Here is a 12,627-nt window from a genome sequence, read left to right as displayed (position 1 = left end):
TAAAATACGATCCGTGAAACCAAATCACATAAATTTTTACCATATTTGGATTGGATCCTTTCAAATTGACTGATTTTTTATTTATTTTTTGGTTTAAAACAAAAACAAAACTTTCTCCATCACATCTTATTTTTTTAAAATAAAATATCGGAATATTAGACTTTACAGTTGGAGAATTTTCAATTTTTTGTCTGAGAAAAATTAACATCACTTCATTAAATATTAAAGGTAATATATATTTAAAATATAAAACATAATTTATCATTTAGAATGAATAAGAAGGATGAATTAGCACCCTCAAAAGAAAAATCAGGAGGCGCCGCTCATGTCCAAAAAAAGGGTGTGTACGAGTTACGACGCGTCTGAATTGTGTCCAATAATGTCTTTTTCATATCTTTTTGATGTTTTTCATTTTCTTTTTTCACACACACTATGTTTAAAAGTCAGTGGACCGGAATAAATGCCTTTGACACCAACTTTTTTCAGTCCCTATTTGGTTATGATTTTATTTTCAGTCATATGAATATGTTAATTTTGATTTTGAAAATGATATAAATAAATTATTAGAGAAATATGAAAATAAATTAAAAGAAATAAATATTTAGACATCTATAGTCTATTTGTCGACTGTTTATCGCGTTTTAGAACACTACAAAAAATAAATATAATAACAAGACTGATATTATAGAATATTTAAAAAAACAATGAAATGTGAGCTAATGAAAGTAACAGCTATTCCAAATGTTTCCAAGAAAGTCTCCACTAGGTTCGATCGTATGGGTCCACCGCTATAAGTGATAAAATTTAAATACACAGTCATAAAATCAAACCAATTTCTTATGGGGAAACTATGATAAATATAAAAGAAAAACTCGCATGAAATGGTCTTACGGATCATATTTTGTGAAGCGGATCTCTTATGTGGGTCATCCATGAAAAAATATTATTTTTTCTGCTAAGACTATTAATTTTTATTTTGAATATCGGTATAGTTGACCAGTCTCGCAAATAAAGATTTGTGAGATCGTCTCACAACAAACCTACGTTAAATATAAATAATAATACTATAAAAATTGCGGTGTAATAGCTGCGGTTTCTACGTGAACATCAGTGAAATAGGTGATAAACAATATTATAAGGCTATGTTTGGTAGCCATGATAAGGGGATGATTATTAAATAATCATCACTTATCTCATGTTTGGTTCATTTTTAATTTAGCATGGAGGCCATTGATTATGATTGAAAGCCCTCACTATTTATGTTATTTGTGTGATTAAATATCACTTCTCAAATATGTGATAATGTATAATTTTTGAACAATAATAATGATAAATTAATATAATATTTAAATTTTTATTATATTTTTTTATAAATTAATTTCATATATTTTTATTATTTTCAATCATTTTAAAGAAAATAAATATAATGCAAATCTATCTTAATTAATTCTAATCATTTTAAAGAAAATAAACGTAATGCAAATCTATCTTAAATTAAATAAATTTCTAATCTTTTTAATTAAATTTTTTATGAAAATAAATATTTATTAAATTCTAATTTATTTTGTTTAATGATTACCGTAATATTTTTAAATATATTTCTAATAAATATATTTAAATTAATTTTAATAAATGTAAATTATAATTATAAATATTTATTTATCTATCAAATTATTTTAAGAATATTTATAATTATTTTAAAAAATAATAATATTGTAATTATTACTAAACTTTATTTAACATTAATATTCAAAATATTATTGATATTTTAATTATTAAAGAAAATACATGTTTACAAATTTATTTCTAATAAATATATTTAAATTAATTTTAATAAATGTAAATTATAATTATAAATATTTAATTATCTATCCAATTATTTTAAGAATATATATTTAATTAACAGTTGGTATATTTTGGTCATTGCAATAAAATTTACAAAATTAATTCATCATTTTAAAATTATACCAAACACCATGTTATTTATCACACCATGTTATTAATCCATATATCTTATTTTTTAATCACTATAATTACTAATCATTTATTTATTCCATCCCACGTACAAAAACAGAGCCTAAAAATATATGGATAATAAACTTTCAATCGTTTTGCAATATTTGTTTCTATTGTCTGTATCATATTTTTTTAGAATAGTTTTTAATATGCATATCGAATCAAATGAAATTTTGTCAACAAATATTCATTGAATTGAATTTACATTTGCATGAGTAGCGATTGAGAATCAAAATATTATAATATGATTTTGTGTTATTGTTTTGAACGCATAATCATTTGATTTCTGATATAACATTTGAAAATTATTTGAAAAACCCAAAAATAGTTTGATATAATTTTCTATATATGTAAGAATATATATATATATATATATATAATATAAAAATAAAGACATCCATAATAAATATATATTATTTTTTTAATTTTATTAAAAACAAAACGTAGCAATATTTATGAGCCCAAACGCCACTCAAGTCCCAATCGTTCGACCGCCTTACTTTTCCATTTCTTCGTTTTCTACATCTTCCCTTCCCAATTCGCTTTACATCTGTCTGGTCTTGCCCTGCCCTTTATCTCGAGCGCCGCAACTGCGATTTTATCATCACTTGATCGAACGAAAATGTCCGGAAGTGGAGTCGTCACCGTTTATGGCAACGGCGCAATTACGGAGACTTCAAAACAGTCTCCCTTCTCCGTCAAGGTGGGCCTTGCCCAGATGCTCCGCGGCGGCGTCATCATGGACGTGGTTAATGCCGAACAAGCCCGTATCGCGGAGGAAGCAGGTGCATGCGCTGTCATGGCTTTAGAACGCGTGCCGGCGGATATCAGGGCTCAAGGTGGGGTGGCGCGTATGTCGGATCCCCAGCTAATTAAGGAGATTAAACAGGCGGTCACCATCCCCGTCATGGCTAAGGCTCGAATTGGCCATTTCGTGGAGGCCCAGATCCTTGAAGCTATTGGAATCGACTATGTCGATGAATCCGAAGTGCTGACCCTCGCGGACGATGAGAACCACATCAACAAGCACAACTTCCGCATTCCCTTCGTGTGCGGCTGCCGCAACCTTGGGGAGGCGCTGCGTCGTATCCGCGAGGGTGCTGCTATGATTCGCACCAAGGGAGAGGCTGGTACGGGAAACATCATCGAGGCTGTGCGCCACGTGCGCTCCGTGATGGGCGAGATCCGCGTCCTCCGTAACATGGACGATGACGAGGTCTTCACCTTCGCGAAGAAGATCCAGGCACCGTACGACCTGGTGATGCAGACCAAGCAGCTGGGCAGGCTTCCTGTGGTCCACTTCGCCGCTGGTGGTGTGGCTACTCCCGCAGACGCAGCGCTGATGATGCAACTGGGATGCGACGGCGTATTCGTCGGCTCTGGCGTGTTCAAGAGCGGTGACCCAGCACTTCGTGCGCGTGCAATTGTTCAAGCAGTCACCCACTACAGCGACCCGCAGGTGCTGGCCGATGTGAGTTGCGGCCTTGGGGAAGCTATGGTGGGGATTAACCTCAAAGATGATAAGGTCGAGAGGTACGCCAATAGGTCCGAGTGAGTGGAATGTGGAAACAGATACGAATCAACTTCTATTTATTTTTGTGATGTTTTTCTTTGCTCTATTCTTAAGGCCCTCATGATTGTCATAAATTATATGATACATATTATCATCAGCAATGAAATTCTCTGAGAATGTTGTTTATGTACTGGAAAATGCAATAATTATGATACATGATTGAGTGGAGACACTGTCTTCTGCTGGACAACATAGAGCAACTCTAAAGAATCAACAAACATTTGAAAAGTTACATTGAAACTATGTAAATCTTCTGGATATTCTCACATTCGTATGGATGATTTTTGATTTTGGCCTGTACCGTGATATAAAAATGTCTTTTGAAATGAACAGCCAGTGGGACTGTTAATTCTGTCATATTTGTATTAAAACTTGTGAGAAGATTAGCTATATGTTGAGATTTGGTCAATGTAATATACGAAGTTGGATATCCAATTGGTTTTGTGGGTCTCTGGGAAGTTGGGGGGCTCTTTTGCCCCGTTGCAAGTAGATGTCAAAATCTTTAATGGAGAACAAGATAGATTACTCGTGGTTGATAGAGCATTGGCTTTTAGTTGTTTTTTGGATGGTGCTGATGAAAATCGATATCCGTCCTCGCCTCGGGTCACCCCTGCCATATAAAATTTTGAGGTTTATGCCATTATACTAGTAGTGGGTGTCGGCGAACACTTGTCATTTTCCAATGAAATGGTTCTCGGAAGGTGATACCGATCACCACCATGAGTTTGTAGAACCATGACAATTTGTTTCAAATTTTTTGATAAGACGATGTTGAATCCCTTGACATGTCTTATCTTATATCCCTTTCTTTATGCAATAATAGAACGTCCCCTGCTTGTTCAATCTAGGCACAAACTCAACCTGGCCAGGTTGTCCAAAATGCATTTTTTTTAATACGATTTACATTATTATAACAAACCATCTGAAGATAACTTCAGATCATAAAAAGTGCGATCACTTTGAGTATTGGCAGAAGTACTGAAAAAAAAGCTAGAAAACTCATTAATGATTAGTGAGAAATATAAATGCGCAGCCGCACAATAAGATTTCAAACATTTTGTTCAGATATTTGGAACTCTTCAAATTATATACTTGTATGATCCCAGAAAAAACATACATCGAAGAATACTAAGATCAAAGAAAAGTAAAACAAGGTAACAATTTCGGATATATCCTCAACAAACTACCGCCCGAGAGAGCGAAATGAGCAGGATTTACAGCCATTCTATATGTGATAAATGCTAGCATTCAACTATTTCTCAGCCACATCCAGTTAATAACTACTGACTAGAGGCAAAAAAGGAACAAAAAAATAGAGATTATTAGTGGTGTGGGCGTTCATCAATTTGTCAGAATAAGCTTAGCGTTTATTCCTCCAATCAACTTCTACAAGTAAGCTCAACAGGCTGATATTTTCCTTCGTTTATAGCAGCATTTGGAGAGGAACACTGTTGTCTTCACTGTGGTTCTCATTATTGACTCCTACAGGGCACTCCGGTGCTGATGTTAGACTGGAAAGGTGTCCAGTTTACACGAGCTTCTTGATTCGCCTGTGCACGCAACTCACATGACTTTCGTAACAAAATGAAAATTCAAAGATGACGAATCAAGAAATCAAGAAAATGGTTCAAAATTTTTATCATTGAGTACCAGGATAGCCACCGGAGCCAACCCATGATTGCTCATGTTATCGCTGCTACCACTTGCGATGCTGAGCATAAGAAGCACGATAAATCAGGACTAATTGAGCTGCAGTGAAGACTTGTTAACGAAGACAAAATTGTTTCGTGTGTTTGATGGTCTTCTCCGGTACATATATCAATTGTGATATACACCTCCGAGAGATTAAGATCAAAGGTTCCTCAGTAATTTAATCCTACCAATAACCCCACTTACCTATAATATAATCTCTTGGAACAAAAGAAAATAAGAAATAAATAATCGTTTTAAACGCAGTACCCAACTCATTTTCGACATTTACTTGTAGAAGCAGCACGAGCCCATGGTATCAAAACCGAGATTGTGCACTTTTAAAGACTAGTAACTCAAACGATGACATGAACCGCAAATAAATAATTAGAAATAAGAGTGATGAGAAATCACAAAAAAAATTATAATGGAGCACGAGTGTCAAAACGAGCCAAGATTTGTACACCACAAATAAAGTGAATTGCATTACCATGTACATCCTTGATCTACACTTTCACTCTTCTCGACTCTCAGTTTGTAAAACTTCAGAAACAGAACTATCTGCATCCAACTCGATGACGTTTTTGCCTGCATGCTCACTCGTTTTCTCCCAAGTTTCTGCAGAAAGATGTATGTCAGATTCTCTGATAGTAGATACACACACTTAAACTAAGTACTACGGGACATTTTGTGAGTACCCGTTAATTGGCTTAACTTGGAAGAATCACTTCTTAATACTTTCTGGCAAATAACTGTGCCCTGAAAATCTAAGAAGATAGTGTCAAGAAAGTTTAGTCGCTCAGATTCATTCATCACGGAGAATCCAAATGAAGTGGTCCAAGTGTTGAGAACATCAGGAACGGCTGGCAAAACGAGCCTCTCCACTCCCAACTCGACGAGTTTCTGTAGAAAGAGCTGGTGAACATTATCAGCAAATAAAGGGGAAAGAGGACAACAAAAGAGAAGGGCCTAAATAGTGAAAAAAATACCGCACCTTCTCAAGTACATTCATCAAAAGGCGACACATTCCAAGTCGACGATACTTAAACCGTGTCGCAACCAGTGGGACTTCCGCCACTTTTTTGCCATGGATCCTGGAGTCGAACAAAACAACAAATTCAGAGATACTTTAACATTACAAATAAGAAGAATATAATTACAGAATATGCTACCATACAATACCTCACATTAGCTGCAGAAATCAATTCATCTTTGTTCTCCACTATTACAGTATAAAAACCTTGAAAGTTTAAACGCTTTAGCTTTGACCTGCAATTTCAGATATATAATGATTTTTATGCAATTTAGTGCACCGTGTATAACCCACAAGGCACCGGAATAAGTATATATTCCACATGATTTCTGTAAAACGATATATTGGAGCATATATATCTACACGAACTCTCACCTACTACTAAAGATCAGGTCTTCCACCAGATCCCGTCTACTGCCAGGCTCTCTGACTGGTTTAAAACATTCATGCATCACACTGAGAGCAACATTGAGTTTGCTGTAATTCTCGTTATCAGATGCATTATGACCATACGAATCTGTTCTATTGTATTTTATTAAAGTCCAAGTCAAATTTTCGAAACCCAAAGAAATAGGCTTTCCCAAGATCTCATTCAAACCACAAAATATCTGCAGAAACATCGAATGAAATTAAAAATATTCCATTAGTATTTAATAAAACTAGTCATTTTCAGCAATTTATGAATCAAATACAGCAAATTAGGCACCTTTTCACATGAATCTTGGCAGAACCAATGTCCGTCAGGGTAAGTTTCAAGCTTTATAGTCCCTTTATCTCCGAGGCACCCAGTATGATCTGCACGAAAATGATAATTAGAGTATGATATAAGCTCCCCTGAATTGGCATCTTTATTGTGCAAGTACAGGAATATTACAACCAACCATTAAAGCTAACTTACATTGGTGCTCACACTGACTACATATGAGAAAAGAGGAATCTGCAAATTGTTCATCATTTTTGGCGAAACTTCCATGACCACAAGTTCCGCAACAGCATGATGGGCAGAACCAATCACCATTTGGAACTTCCTGAGAATAATAAAACTGAATTTAGCTCTCTCAATCACTTTTTATCAGAAGTAAAACGATGAAGGGTTGAAGTTGAACATGAGATGATTCTATAGGAAAATACCTTTAAACCAAGGCAGTGAGCATGGAAAGATGATGGGCACAGATCACATAAAAGTAGCTCTCCTCCATAGTGACAGACAGAACATATGCAGTCATTTTTTCTAGTGTGCCGCTTTGCCTTCTTTTTACTGTTGGATTCTGGCCTTGAACTTTGGTTACTAGTACATTGTTTCAGTTGCAACCAACATTCCTGCAAAGACATTCCATTCTCCAAGAAAATATTAGCAGAAGGTCGGTGATTCGTGCTTCCAGCATGTGCCTCAAATTTACTAATAGCAAAGATCTTATGACAACAACTACATTTGATCCCTTCACGAGTTATTCTGCCTTCAGCCATTGAACGTTCATTTTTCCGCCCACGATATTGAACTTTTGCTCTCGGCAAAACCATATTATTGTCGATCAACCGCGACAAAGGGGTTTGAGGGGTTCGTTGAGAAGAAGATTCAGCTAATCTCTTAACTCTTTTACTTGACCAACATATTGAGGTTGAATCTACTTCCTTATCTCCTCTTTCTTCCATTAATGAATGGGTTTTCCTTCCTCTCTTGAACAGTCTTAAACCTTCAACACAACGTGGTTTATCATGCTTCCTCTTCTTCTGCTGGATGCTGGTTTTATGAGCTTCACCATCAAATGATTGAACATCTCCTTTCACAGTAGGCTCATTCGGAAGCTTTTCAAATGTGCCATTCAACAATGGGACATTTCCCTGAGGCTCAATGGCAATCAATGGAAGACCGAGTGCACCATTTTCAATACACCATTTGCAGGCTGACCGCAGAGAATAAAATATTTTTCCGCCAGGTGAGGTGTACCGTATTTTTCTGTAGTCTCCTTTTGGATGATAAGAAAAAGACCACCCAAGAGCACACAAGTGTTTTTTTACTTGAAGGGCTTTTAATTTTACGTTCTTATTTGAGCCGTCATAGAAATTTTTATCCTTCGAGCGTATACAATAATAATCACTTACTGCTTCAGGGCAATATTCAGCTTCAGTGACTATTGTATCAGGAGTGCAAAATTCAGACAACTCGTTTGAAGATTGGGACTTTTCACCTAGCGGAAATAAAAGAGCCTCCTGTTGAGAACTATCCACATATTTGTTACTATACTTGGAGGTTGGTGAAAGCACTACAGATTCAGGTGTTGACTCGTGAAAATAATGTTTAAAATTTAGACAAACCTGACGAAGTGAGTAGAACAATTCCCTGCCAGGGGAATAATAACGTACACTTTGCCTCCCGTTATCATCGGCAAACTCAATCTTCCAGCCCAAATGCAATAGATGTTTCCTAGCATTTGATAGATCAGGACTTTGAGGCATTTGGTTCAGCCTATATATCTCAGTGCACTTATCAATGGCATTGGGACAAAACTCATCTCCAGGAACCAAGCCAGGTATGACTGACTGCCACTCAAGCCTCGTTTTCTGCGTTGAAATACTGAGCTCTGAAGAATGTGAACTTAGATTAGTACCTGGAGCTCCTCTGTTTGTGTCATCTAGATTTTGAGATAAAATTTGCAAAGTAGTAGTAGGAGCAGAAACAGATATAGATTGTTCATTAATGAGCTTGGTAGAAATATGTTCTAAGCCAATCTGAACTGCAAGCTCTTGGTCCTGACTGAGGAATGTATCTTTTAGACAACAAGCTGGTGGCATTCCTTTACCACCCAGCTGGCATGTACTTTCAGTAGACGTATATTCAAGAGAATTATGGACAAGTTGGTTAGATTTCAGAACGGCATCAAGAGCTGCTTCAGAAAAAGTCGGCAAAGAGTTTCCTAGCTCTGCTTCGTGCCAGCAAGAGTTTGCATCTTTCAAAAGATGGTTAATGACTATCACAAAATTGTCACGTAAAACCTCTTGCACCAATTCTTTCCAAACAGACTGTACACAAGAAGTCCATTCTTTGAGCTTTTCAAAGCCACTCCTCCCCCGGACTTCATACCAAATTTGCTTGAAAGAAACAGGCAGAGGCCCATCCTGCTCGAATTCCTTCATCAGTTCAAGAAACAGCCAGTTACCCCGAGGTTTCCATTCTTCAGTAACCTCATCCCAGTCTAGACTGATGCGCAACTTATCAATGCTTCCTACCATTTCATCACCCATATCAGGGAAATAAATCCTCCGCTGCATGTTTACATCTACGTGGTCAAATATCACACCTTCCCACCACGCATCCTGGTAAAAAAAGTCAACACACTGTCCATAGTGTAGAAACCTTGGCCCTGGAACACATGAAGGTGGCAAAGGCCTTATCACCCCTCGATAATAATCCGATTTTACAATTTCACCAGTGACAACCCCGGAAACTACAGGAGATACCTCCACATGTTCTATCAAATTATCTGAACCGTCATCACAGAGAATGTGTTCAAACCGAACCGTACGAGCAGAATTGTGGCAACAAATCACTGTCGCACGGTGCCATGAGCCCAGACACCCCTCCTCCAGACTCCTCACCTGCACATAATTCGCCACGCTAAACAAAAATTGCCCAAACCCAAAAGGAGACGGTAAATAGAAAATCAAAGCAGTAGATGCTGAAGAAAAAATGGCATCACGGAACATTAGTGGCATATTTATACAGACAATCCCGACGAAAATTTGTAATTTGCTACCGGAAAAAAGAGAACAGTTGATGGAAATCCATGCAATTATTCATTTCTAGAATAAGCTTTGCGTGATGAAATGGACCCAATCAAGAAAATAATCTAATACATTCGATCCCTTTCGATTCCTTAAATGCATCACATCTCAATTCCCCCTTGCATGAAAACCAAAACAAAACCCACATGCAACCAAAAATTTCACAAAATTTTCGTGGTATAACGTGAATTACAAAAAGAGCGGGCGACCTGGGACACAATATAATACAGGTGAAAGCAAGAAACGATCTCGCATGATTAGATTATCGCATCACTAGGCTCCGGAGAAATCCACAATGAACCAGAAAATTTCGAAAAATACCATTTTTTTCACTCAAAAGAACCCAGATAATCAAACTCTATTGCATACTCGATCATGACAACGAGAAAAAAAGAGAAGAAAAAAGATAATAGTACACTACCTCAACTTTTTCATGCACAAGAAGTTTCCCGCGATTGTTTACCACTCTTGTTCGTGTTCTTCCGCACTCCGATTGTTGAAAATCCGCCGCCATTGCAAAAAAAAAAATCCCTTTTGTGGCTCTTCGTGTGAGTTAGCACGAAATGAGGACGAGTTTGATCGGAGTAAATTGCAGAGTGACACCCCGGTAAATCAGAGTCTTGATTTTTACTACCCCATAGTTCAATATTTTTGGGTAATTTGATTGTAAAAGGTAACTAAGACATAGTAGTTAAAAATAAAAATAAATAAATGGTCGACTTTTATTTATATATTTATTATTATTATTCAAGTAAAACACATTTTAATATTAGTTTATGATCAAAATCGCCCGATTTAATAATTTTACATCTCCAAAATTATCTTTCGGCCAAAAAAAAATTGGAAAGGAAAATTATATTTGAATAGGTCTGTTGTGAGATGTTCTCACGAATCTTTATCTGTGAGACAGGTCAACCCTATCGATATTCACAATAAAAGTAATACTATCAGCATAAAAAGTAAAATTTTTCATGGATGACCTAAATAAGATATATGTCTCACAAAATACGATCCGTAAGACCGTCTCACACAAATTTTTGCTATTATATTTTGTCTGAGAATTGAATAACTTGGATTCCAAGAAAAAATATAATTTGGGATTTGCTACCCCACATATATGTGCCACATAATTCGTGTGAAATTGATTTAATTTGTTCTCTGACCATATATTAGGCTGTCAGATTGGTTCGACCTCGAAAAAAAACTCGAAACTTGATGAGTCCGAAGGAAGTATTATTGGTATGAGTTCGAAGATTTTTTAAAATCCTCGCAACAAATCGGGGTAATTATGAGGATGATATCTCCATCTTCGATAACGTCTTGATAATAATGAAAATTAGTATTAGTAATAATAATAATAATAATATACATTGACCAACTCAACGAGTATTTGAAGCAGAAATAAAGACGAAGACGAAAATTTAATCTCCGCTAGGTCGGGGATATAATTCCCCAATTAGCTAGAAACATGGGTGAAAATAATGATATAATTCGAGGATAAAAATAGACATACAGGAACAATGGCAAGGATGAAAAAAGGAGTGATAGAATTAATTAACCTAAAATTTGACGTCATTGTCGGACTTGTAAATTATTTCACTTGTACGGAGAATATTTAAATTTGGCGTATAGTTTAAATTCGCACCAATAAGGTGACAAACCTATGGAATATATAATTTGGATATATTTCATCACATGCAATAGATGAATGTCAATTCATTGATGGATACGATGAGTGAGTATGCTAAATTGAATTTTTCTGTCAGACTTGTACATTATTTCATTTGTACGGTGAATATTTATATTTGGCATATAGTTTAAATTTAAAACGAATTAGATAAACTTTTTTATATAATTCAATAGAAATTTAGGGTTTTGTGTATTATTCTTGTGAATTCGCATTAGTATCGGATATAATTTTATCATATTCAGTTTAATTTAATTATATTTTATATCAAATCAGAATGAATGAACAAGAAAAAGTTAGTGTATGTTTCTCTTAATTTATATCAAATAAGGTGAATAATATGCGATCACTAGTTAAAATAAATGTAAGTCGAATCACTAATAAAAGCATTATTTGAAATAATTCCATGATTTTGAATTTTATGTTAGAATTAGCTTTTTGTTGGTGAGCAATAAATAAATTTGTTCTTTTTCGATTATTGGTCCCACTTAGGGCGTAGTCGAATATGAAAGCTTGAATTTGACTCAAATTAGTTTTATTCGAGTTTGAGCTCCATTAGAATTTTGAAGTTTTTAAAACTTTTGGCTTGAATTCGATTCGAATTAAAGCTCGAGTTCGGCTCAAAAGATTCGAACATATTCGCGAACTATTTGAATTAATTCTAGAAAATAAATACTCGAAATACTCGAAACTTATGAATTTAATATAAAATTATAATATATTAATAAATACTAAAGATCGCGAGCGGCTCTCACCAACTATCGAACAAAATAATTTGGCTCAAGTTCGACTCGAAAAAGGTTCGAACATGTTCGAGTTCGGCTCGAGTTCGATAAGCTCGAATAT

General features: G+C 35.4%; 2 protein-coding genes across 5 annotated transcripts; one reads left to right on the top strand and one right to left on the bottom strand.

The window, feature by feature from the left end:
- Positions 1-2,491: 2,491 nt before the first annotated feature.
- Positions 2,492-3,755, top strand: LOC142550252 (putative pyridoxal 5'-phosphate synthase subunit PDX1). The gene has a single exon (XM_075659492.1). It carries the CDS (start codon positions 2,639-2,641, stop codon positions 3,569-3,571), a length of 933 nt encoding a protein of 310 aa, XP_075515607.1. The 5' UTR covers positions 2,492-2,638; the 3' UTR covers positions 3,572-3,755.
- Positions 3,756-4,756: 1,001 nt separating this feature from the next.
- Positions 4,757-10,700, bottom strand: LOC142550236 (uncharacterized). Of its 4 annotated transcripts, XM_075659485.1 has the most exons (12): positions 10,516-10,700; positions 8,628-9,908; positions 7,443-8,522; positions 7,210-7,339; positions 7,018-7,106; positions 6,687-6,919; positions 6,461-6,547; positions 6,273-6,372; positions 5,977-6,181; positions 5,769-5,896; positions 5,240-5,300; positions 4,757-5,139 (listed from the first exon to the last, which is right to left on the bottom strand). In XM_075659485.1, exons 1-10 carry the CDS (start codon positions 10,606-10,608, stop codon positions 5,793-5,795), a joined length of 3,402 nt encoding a protein of 1,133 aa, XP_075515600.1. In that variant the 5' UTR covers positions 10,609-10,700; the 3' UTR covers positions 4,757-5,139; positions 5,240-5,300; positions 5,769-5,792. The 4 variants fall into 4 exon arrangements, with proteins under 4 accessions (XP_075515600.1, XP_075515590.1, XP_075515592.1 ...); XM_075659475.1 differs by having other exon boundaries at positions 7,443-9,908; XM_075659477.1 differs by lacking the exon at positions 5,240-5,300 and having other exon boundaries at positions 7,443-9,908.
- Between the last annotated feature and the right edge of the window lie 1,927 nt (positions 10,701-12,627).

The sequence above is a fragment of the Primulina tabacum genome, chromosome 1 (assembly GCF_025594145.1).
Source record: "Primulina tabacum isolate GXHZ01 chromosome 1, ASM2559414v2, whole genome shotgun sequence".
NCBI lineage: Eukaryota > Viridiplantae > Streptophyta > Magnoliopsida > Lamiales > Gesneriaceae > Primulina > Primulina tabacum.
The sequence above is the reverse complement of the archived record's forward strand: the minus strand, read 5'-3'. Positions and strand labels throughout refer to the sequence as shown.

What these genes read in the sequence shown, in the direction of transcription:
- LOC142550252 (XM_075659492.1), top strand. Translation starts at nt 2,639, where the DNA reads ATGTCCGGAAGTGGAGTCGTCACCGTTTATGGCAACGGCGCAATTACG.
- LOC142550236 (XM_075659475.1), bottom strand. Translation starts at nt 10,608, where the DNA reads ATGGCGGCGGATTTTCAACAATCGGAGTGCGGAAGAACACGAACAAGA. An exon ending in TAGTCAGTGTGAGCACCAAT is followed by an intron (nt 7,107 to 7,209) that starts GTAAGTTAGCTT and finishes ATTTTCGTGCAG; the next exon opens with ATCATACTGGGTGCCTCGGA. An exon ending in GACCTGATCTTTAGTAGTAG is followed by an intron (nt 6,548 to 6,686) that starts GTGAGAGTTCGT and finishes CTGAAATTGCAG; the next exon opens with GTCAAAGCTAAAGCGTTTAA.